This window comes from Anopheles coluzzii, chromosome 2, assembly GCF_943734685.1.
Source record: "Anopheles coluzzii chromosome 2, AcolN3, whole genome shotgun sequence".
Taxonomy (NCBI): Eukaryota; Metazoa; Arthropoda; class Insecta; order Diptera; family Culicidae; genus Anopheles; species Anopheles coluzzii.
In genome coordinates this window covers 116,852,317-116,860,903 of record NC_064670.1, presented here as the reverse complement: position 1 = coordinate 116,860,903, position 8,587 = coordinate 116,852,317, and the positions used below count along the sequence as shown (strand labels likewise).

At 46.8% G+C, this 8,587-nt stretch overlaps 1 protein-coding gene across 1 annotated transcript; it reads right to left on the bottom strand.

The window, feature by feature from the left end:
- Positions 1-3,647: 3,647 nt before the first annotated feature.
- Positions 3,648-8,298, bottom strand: LOC120948680 (4-aminobutyrate aminotransferase, mitochondrial). The gene is made up of 5 exons (XM_040365293.2): positions 7,837-8,298; positions 7,635-7,747; positions 6,572-6,743; positions 4,504-5,517; positions 3,648-4,415 (listed from the first exon to the last, which is right to left on the bottom strand). The coding sequence occupies exons 1-5, from the start codon at positions 7,907-7,909 to the stop codon at positions 4,294-4,296; spliced, it is 1,494 nt and encodes a 497-aa protein (XP_040221227.1). The 5' UTR covers positions 7,910-8,298; the 3' UTR covers positions 3,648-4,293.
- Positions 8,299-8,587: the final 289 nt, after the last annotated feature.

The window sequence follows — 8,587 nt, the reverse complement described above, 5'->3', positions numbered from 1 at the left end:
GACCAATTTTGCCCATCACTAGTCAGTGCCCCATTTAGACGGTCTCGTGGTACTGTCGTCAACTCATACGACTTAACAACATGCCTGTCATGGGTTCAAGTCCCGAATAGACCGTGCCGCCATACGGTAGGACTGATGACTATCCTGCTATGGGGGGAAATCAATAAGTCACTGAAACCCAACCCCACAAGTGGTACAGGCAGGCTTGACTAACAACAACGGTTGTTGAACCAAAAGTAAAAAGTCAGTACCCAAGAATGTAATTAAAACTCATCAACAATGAAATAATCACGCAAATAAGTCATGTAAAACACAGCAAAACGACCACTAGAATAAAACAAAAATGTCGTTTTACCGACAAGTACAAAGGAATAAAGCCAATTTCAAAAGGTACAAAAGCACAGCAAAGGAGCTGCATTGTAAGCTAATTTAAACGAGACATTTCATCACCGCTACCTACCTACACGGAGGGCTTGGCACATGAAAACATTAGGCTCCCACGAAAACAATGCAGTAAAGATACGGTGCCGCCCATAAATAATCCAAGCAACCCTTGCACTGTTGATTTTAAATTTCTCTGCCCACCTTTGCTTCAATCCTTTCCCGTCGCTAGTGCACCGTGTATTCCACACTTTTGTATTCACTTTTCCCACTGCCCCCCACACATCATGAGCTTAGCGCGCCCTCAGCGTGGACAAGGGGGTTTTCGAATAATTAGAAGACATTTTTCATTTCCAGTCGTCGCAAAATGAAAGCGGCTCTCGGGAGTTTTTCTTCAAAAAAAAAAAAAGACCCCAAACACACGACCCCTTCTGCGCTCTAAATCATAGTGAGACCCAGAAGTAAAAAGGCATGCCAAGCAATTTGAGCCCATCCACGCAGTTGCTGCTCTGTTGCTGCTGGTTGACCGGGGAGACGAGCAACTGCCCGCCAACTGCTACTAAAACAACAAGAAACGCCACTTAGCGCTGTTTTGCTTTTGTTTTTTGGTTGCCCAGCCCAAAGTGTATGAATATCAGGTGGTCTCATAGCCTGTTTTTCATAGCAAAAGTTGAACGTCACTGTTTGACAGCATGGGTTAAAACATTTCCCCAAACAAGCTTTCTGACGACTTGCCTTACACACAAACAATCTTAGAATCTTCGTTATTTGCACTGAAATACCTTAAAAAGCACTCAAAATATATGTTACTGTAAGCTAAACCAAATCTGAACTAATTAAAATCCATTTTTGGATCAAAATAATGCCGTCGATGAGGACACCAATGTGTGCTACGTATGTGTTGCTAAGAACAAAGCGAACGGTTCCTATGGAAATTCACTTCACCCATTCTGTCAAAAGGAGATTTTTTTGATTTCGAAATTAGTTGTCAATTTGTATGGGACGAGACCACCTGATATTCATACACTTTGGCCCAGCCCATGCAGGGGAGGCTTTAATTTGTTCTGGGTTTCTTTTCTTTTCTTCTTCCTTCCTTACTTGCTGTAATGCAGCCCATTTTGTTGAGCTCGCCGGTATGCCGGTAGCCCCGGCACACACATTTAACACACAAATACGCAGTCGGAGTAGATGTTCATCGATGGTGCAGAAAATGTGTCCGTTGTGTGTGGCACATTAAACATATTACAGCACAGAGGAGATACAGACACGCGCATACACACACACTCACACACCCGTCGAACGATACGGCTCTTTCGTGGTACGCAAAACTTCCTCCATAGCCCGCATTGCCCGCACACACACAGCAAGCCGTGAGCAACACAAAACAAACACATCGGGCAAATGCTTTCCCACTGCCAGAGCCACGAGTACGGAGGCACATACGAGCCCTTTTTTCTTTTATTTTCCCTTGTTTTTTTTGTTTGATTTTTGGGTTGAGAAGGTAGGTGAAGTTGTTGGCAAAATTTAACCGCAATGCTGACATGCTTTTCAAATGCAAATTACCATGTTTTAGAGGGAGTGAAGGGAAGCAAAAAAAAGAAACTACTACTCACCATCATCACCATCCCACCATCGACTGGCGGCGGTTGGGGTATAATCCACTTCCTTCTGTTTTTCTTGCTGTAGAGGGACGGCGGAGAGTGTGGTCGATGCTTTTTCGTGACAATCAAACTTCCCATTCTGTCCACCACTCTCCCACTTCCGGTGCGTTTGATACATCAGACCGGAACGTATTATGCTCACCAAAAAAGAAGGAAAAGGGACGCCCGGAGTCTTCCGGAGCGGAAAGTTTTTCTAGCGTTGGGGGGTTTTCCCTTCCATTTCGACCCACTGTTTGCGTTTTAATGAACGGTTGCTGAGAGGTGTGTAGTAAGTACGGCGAGTGTACACGAGAGAATGTTTCACAAATGCGTCGAAGATGATGATGAGACCGAGCCCCCGAAGACCTCGAGCGATTGTCATGGAAACGCACTGGTACCATGGTTGTCTGTCTACTTGCCGACATGGGTTGCTTAGAAAGTGTAGCTCCAATGTAGCGTGGCCTCCAAGAGGATCTTAATATAACCTGAACAGTGCCTTGTCTGCTTCTTTATAAAGGAGTTTTTATTGGCAGGCCTCTTCGTTGAAACATTCAAAAAACTTTGTTAAATGACCCTAGTGTTTGAATCAATTGCATGCACGCTGTAAAAAGGCATTCATTTTTCATTATTATATTATTCTAACTTAATACATAAATAAAAACATCTTTCCTATCGTTCCACAAAAGAAACCTCAACTGCCAGTTCGTCCGTCTAATTCAAAAAGACCCAGAAGAAGAAGAACGACAATTGCACCCAAAATATGTTTACCCAGTTTGCCCCGCTTGTACGCGCTTCCAGCAACGTCCCACTCCCCCTTCTGTCCCATCGAACACACCCGTACCCGTCTCGTACCCGGCACTGAATACATTAGCATACGGAAATGGTTAACAAGCCGTTCGGTTTTGCCCGGTTTTCGCTATCCCAGCGCTTCTTTTAAGGTCGTTATATCGGGCCCCCCGTACTGTCGAACCTTCAATGAGACACGCTCCACCCGGGCTCTGTCCTGGTTTGGCACGTTGAAGCCAAACATTTGCATAGATCATCATCGTCGTCGCCCGTCGTTAGGACAAAATTCGTTAAGTTTGCCCGCGTACCGCCTTCCGAAACGCGCTGCAATGATATCCCGAGCACCGGCGGGCACACGCGGAAAGGCGAACAGGAGAAATACACCACGGCAAGATTGTGCACAATTGTGTGCCACAAGCGCTGGACAAATTTGTTAACAACTGGGAGAACTTTTTTTTTGCTTCTTCTTTAAGCCCGAATCTTCCCAACTTTGTGAGCAGAGAAGGACACGGTTCGTTACTTACCTTCGTTAGGCGATGTTTTGTATTTGAAAGGGCAACAGCATCGATAAAGGTACGGCGTAGCTTCTTCAGATGTAGATAGGAAACCGCAAGACCACTTTAAGGAAAGGTAAACAAAACATTATCCGTATCCTTTTCCCATGGACGGCTGGAAATTTGCGCAAACGGAAGCTTTTGATGTAAATCCATTTCTTCTAAAAGGCGAGTCAACAAAAGCGATGGAAAAAAAACATGTTTTACAAAACTAAATGAATCGAGGAAATAGAGATAAACCCCTTCATGTAGGTTTCTTTGTTCATGAATTTTGAAAAAAAACGCCACACAAATGTGCTTACTGTATGCGACAACATTTATCTATTTTATTTTGTAACGGTTTAGCACGCCCTGCCTAGAAGACAGTTTGGGCCTGTCGCCGTTTGGACACCGATTAATTTGGAATCACTTTGATCGCTCATTGGAAGACAAATGTTCTCTCATTCACGCTTTATGTAGCGTGTTGGTGTGTGTGTTTTATACTTTTGTTATATATTATTTCATTTCCCTCTCTGTCGTACTGGCAGAGTTTCTATTATATATAGCTTAGACGATTTCTCAACATGGCAGCTACAAGCATTACTAAAACAAATCCACGGCTGTGCGGTACGCAGACAGGGAAGAACTCTCTGGTCCATCTTATTGTCCCCGCTATGGAAACCGCGCGACCACCTAACCGGGATCATACCATACCGTAACGAATCAATCTACTAATGTCTGCTTCATTTTGTGCGCAAGTCGCTGTGCTGTGCGTGGAAGATTATTAAACTAATCGGAGCAAATCCATTTCCCATTTTGTCCGCAATGTAGCGTGGTTGCTAAATAGCAAACATCCTCAATTCCAATCCATTCATGTAGCAGCTGTCCGCTCATTCTCATCCGCTTCTGTGCAGTAAGTTAGCTGGCACAGGTGCTGGGCGTTTGGCGTGCGTTTACTTCACCTCCTTCAGCACCTGCCGGAATTTGTCCATAAAGATGTCCACGTGCTTCTCGCCGAAGATCAGTGCCGGGCGGAAGCGAATGCTCTGCTCACCGCAACCACCGGACAGGACACCTGGAGCACAAGAGACCACGGAAACGATAAAAAAAACCCCGGAATCGGAACGACAGAATCCATTCCCCACCACCCCCCAAATCCTTACCTTTCTGTTTCAGTGCTCCCACAATGTCATCGCGCAGCTTGGGCGTGGCACAGTTGATCGCCAGGAAGGTTCCCCGGCCGCGCGCAGCACTCAGCAGATGAGGGAAGTCTTTCTGGGCCTCCATCAGACCCTGCTTCAGCTTATCACCCGTACGGCGCACATTCTCCAACAACGATTCCTGCTTGATCACGCGCAGAATCGATTCCAGCAGCAGCAGCTTGCCCGGATCGCCCATCCACGTGTTGAACACGCGGTACGGCTGCGACGGTTTCATGTGCGCCCCGTGATAGTATCCACCCAGCTGCATCTTCTTGCTGAACGTCACCACGTCGGGCGGGCTGGGCAGATTGAAGTGCTCGTGGCACCAAATCTTACCGGTCGGTCCACCGCCCGTCTGCACCTCGTCGATCAGCAGCGCACTGCCCCGTGCCTTCGCAATCTTCTGCAGCTGCTGGAAGAACTCGGGCGACGCCTCATTGTCCCCGCCCTCGCTCTGAATCGGTTCCACAATGATGCCCGCCACCGGGATGCCCCGCTTGCCGTACTGCTCAATCAAGCGCTCCACCTCCGCCAAACAGCGCGCATCTTCCTGCGCGTTTTCGCGCACGTTCTCCTCCAGCGGATAGCGATACTGCGGGAACGGTGCGATCGGCCAATCGAACGACGGCACATCGATCTTGTGGATGTACTTCGAGTGCGTCGTCGACAGGCAGCCGAGCGTCCGGCCGTGGAACGCACCGTGGAAGCTCAGGATGCTCAGCTTCGGCGCGCCCGGGGCCTGGTTGATCATGCACGACTGGATCTCCGACTCGGTGAACGGGGTGGCTTCGCCTCGCTGCCTCTTCTGGTACCAGATGAAGATGTTTTTGAACGCGTTCTCGTTCGAGCAGGAACCGCACATCATGGTCGTGACGTGATCGAGCCCAACCGGAGCGACCGACATCAGCACGTTCTGGAGCCGGTTCGGCCAATCTTCGCCCGGGAACACGCCGAGCGCTGGGCGATTGATGAGTGCTGGAAAACGTTTGGAAAGTAACCGTTAGGGCGCGTGTGTGGCTGGGACAGTTTGCTATAATGTTTGCTATAATTTGGCCGGGGTGTGTGTCTTGGCTAAAAGGGAATTTGTTACAGCTATTTTGACCGATAGAATAAAGGAATTAAACGGCAAAGAGTAATTTTGTTTGCACTTCAAGTAACAAAACATGTTAGAATTACATAAAAACAACAAATAAATATCTTAATAGATTCCTTGCGGCCTACACTACAAATTGTAATAATCTAATAATTCAAAATAATTTAACTCTACTAATCATTTCATATTCCCTAAACTCAACATAACCACATGGAAAATAACAGTTTAATTAAGTAATCAAAGCAAATTGTATCCCTTAATTAAATCCCCTCGATGTGAAAGTAACCAAGCTGTATTACACATTCCCGCATAGTTGCATTTCCTCTTTGACATGCATCAAAATGCACCCTTCACCCTTCAATCTGTTGCACATTGAGTGCACCGCTAACTGCCTAACCTTGACAAACAATTTCCAGGTTGTCTCTAACGCGCGCTTTTACGAACCGGTATGATAACGGTTGGACTCTCCCTCCCCCCACCTACTAAATTCTACTCTACCCATTTGCCACGCGACACGGTCAGGGGATCTGATAAGAGGGACATAGCTGTAACGACAGATAATGCTGCGTTTTGCATCCAAAAATGCATAACAAAAAACGAACCACGCAGGTGCAGCAACCAACGTGTACCATTGTTTTATGTACACTCCCCTGCCGACACTGCATAAGCAACGAATCTCTTATCTTGCAGTTGACCAGACGGCACACGCCATCTACTTTATTATCTCGCATGCATTTAACGGTCAACAATTGCTATCGTACCGAAATAGCTTATCGAAATAATGTTTAAAATAATGTTAAAAATAGCAAACAGATTAGATTTCCAATAAGAAATGTAGAGCCAATTGTAGCGAACTTTTTGAACTGCTTGAAAATTACCTAAATTCTTATTAATTTAATAAACAGTCTTAAAACTTTTCACCCCAAACACACTTACTCGACAGGTTGTGCTCATCCCGGAACACGTTCAGCAGCTCCTTGTGATTGTAACCGAGCGGGACGGATGAAATTTGCGTGTAAATGTCGAGCAGCACGTTGCCGTCCACGTCCTGCAGATAGTTTCCGTACGAGTTGTCATAGTCGACAAACATTTGCACCGAGTTAGCATTCTGTGTGTGCGGGAAGAAGAAAAGGGAAGGGAAAAACGTAAGAAAATACCGTCAATGGAGCGCCAGTTGTAGGGCCACTGGGAAACGCAAGGTAGCAAATGGACAGGAACGTCCAAAAATAGCGAAACGCGTGGTTCAAACAGCGCCACAATAATGCGTAGGACAGCAGAAGAACAGAGATCAAGTTCATGATCAATCGTCGTACACTCGCGCAGGGGGAGAATGCGAATAATGGTGAAGGAATGTCTGGCGGCGAGGGAACATCGGTACCGTACGCCGGCACCGCAATAAATTCACCTCAACATTATAGAGGTCAGGGAACCGTACGAAAAGTGTCCCATCCACACACACACACACACACACACCTCCTACTACAAAGTGGCGTGATGGTTATTTATATAACTTTAATCGTCTCCAAGTGTGACCGGCAACACACCCTTTCTTTTTGTTTGCGTTCTACATAAATCACCGCAATCCTCCCAAAAAATCATACGCGTTTAATTTCAGGGACAGTTCATTGACGGACTGAGCCACTACGGCGCGGATTGGACTGTCCCAAGGAACGAACGAACCCCCATCGACGGTGTACATCGGAAGAAAAATGAACTTGCAAAAGCGAGGAAAAGGCGAACGAACGCCGCCCTACGCTGGTGGGCGCGTTGTTTTGGAACAACGCAAACAACTGATTGAAAGCAATTCCCTTCAATTGATACCAATTGTGTGTGTTCGCGGCATAGGGCGCGCCCCATCAACACGCGTCTCATGCACGCAATCAACGCGAAGGAAACCGATCCGGGATGCACAATCAACGCCCTTCCGCACGGTTCTGGGACATTCTCTCGGAAGTGCTTTTCTTCATGTTCCGCGACTACTTGGATGTGAGCAGCATACCTGCAGTTGATTTAGCTGCTGCAGCAGTGCCCTTGACTTGGGTCCAGGTACTTCGGTTTTCAGCGACGGTGCGGCCGGTTCGGCCAACGGAACGGCGGCAAAGTGGCGACTCACTGGCAAAAGGGGTAAAAAAAGAAGAACAAATTATTATTACTCAATACTAAGCAATGCTTTTTTTGCATTCTACAACATAAAAACTCACACTGGAGCAAAGCACGATGACGACGCTGGCATTCGGCACGCGCCAGAACGGTACCGATTTGTTTGAGCAGCATTTTTTATTCACCGGCACGTACTTTTTGCACTCCCTAAAAACACTTGCAAACTAAAAACACTTTAAATAACAGCTCACAGCGATACACTGCACGGCTTTCCAGCGGTGCGCTAGAATGATGTCTATCTCAGTGCAGCAGTTTTTTGTAGCTTCTTCAGCAGCCGACAGACCGAGCAAGTCACCATCGACCATGCGCGAATCGGCGACCCCGAAACACACACGCCGCACTGGGTTTTTACGTACGTGAAACTCACTACTGCACGACACACAGAGACCGTACGCGTGTATACGGTCAAACGTTTCGCTCTCTGCAACGGACAGATGCGGTTTGTACCCCGATCTCGTGGGAAATGTTCAATTTATCCTCCTGCCGCACACACGATGCTGGTGTGGTGGAGTCAACGCTTTTTTAAACCACACAGAAGCAGTGTTTTTCAAGCAGTACAATCGCTTGCACGGAATTGTCATGTGCTCTGTCAATTTAAAACTAAAAAAAGCAGCAGTTTTTCACGTATTTTTCAGCAATTCGTCCACAATGAAACAGGATGCCTAAATCCTTTTCATACCTGACTGAATGTATCCTTGTTATTTAAATTTAATTCCCCTGAAAACGGGTACCTGCGGCAATGACAGCACAGCCGGCCGGGATTACATCGTTTAGAGGGTGCAGTTGAATACT

Coding starts and splice junctions, on each gene's coding strand:
- LOC120948680 (XM_040365293.2), bottom strand. CDS start 7,909: ATGCTGCTCAAACAAATCGGTACCGTTCTGGCGCGTGCCGAATGCCAG. Junction 6,744..7,634: donor AGCAGCTAAATCAACTGCAG/GTATGCTGCTCA, acceptor CCGCACACACAG/AATGCTAACTCGGTGCAAAT. Junction 4,416..4,503: donor GGGAGCACTGAAACAGAAAG/GTAAGGATTTGG, acceptor CTTGTGCTCCAG/GTGTCCTGTCCGGTGGTTGC.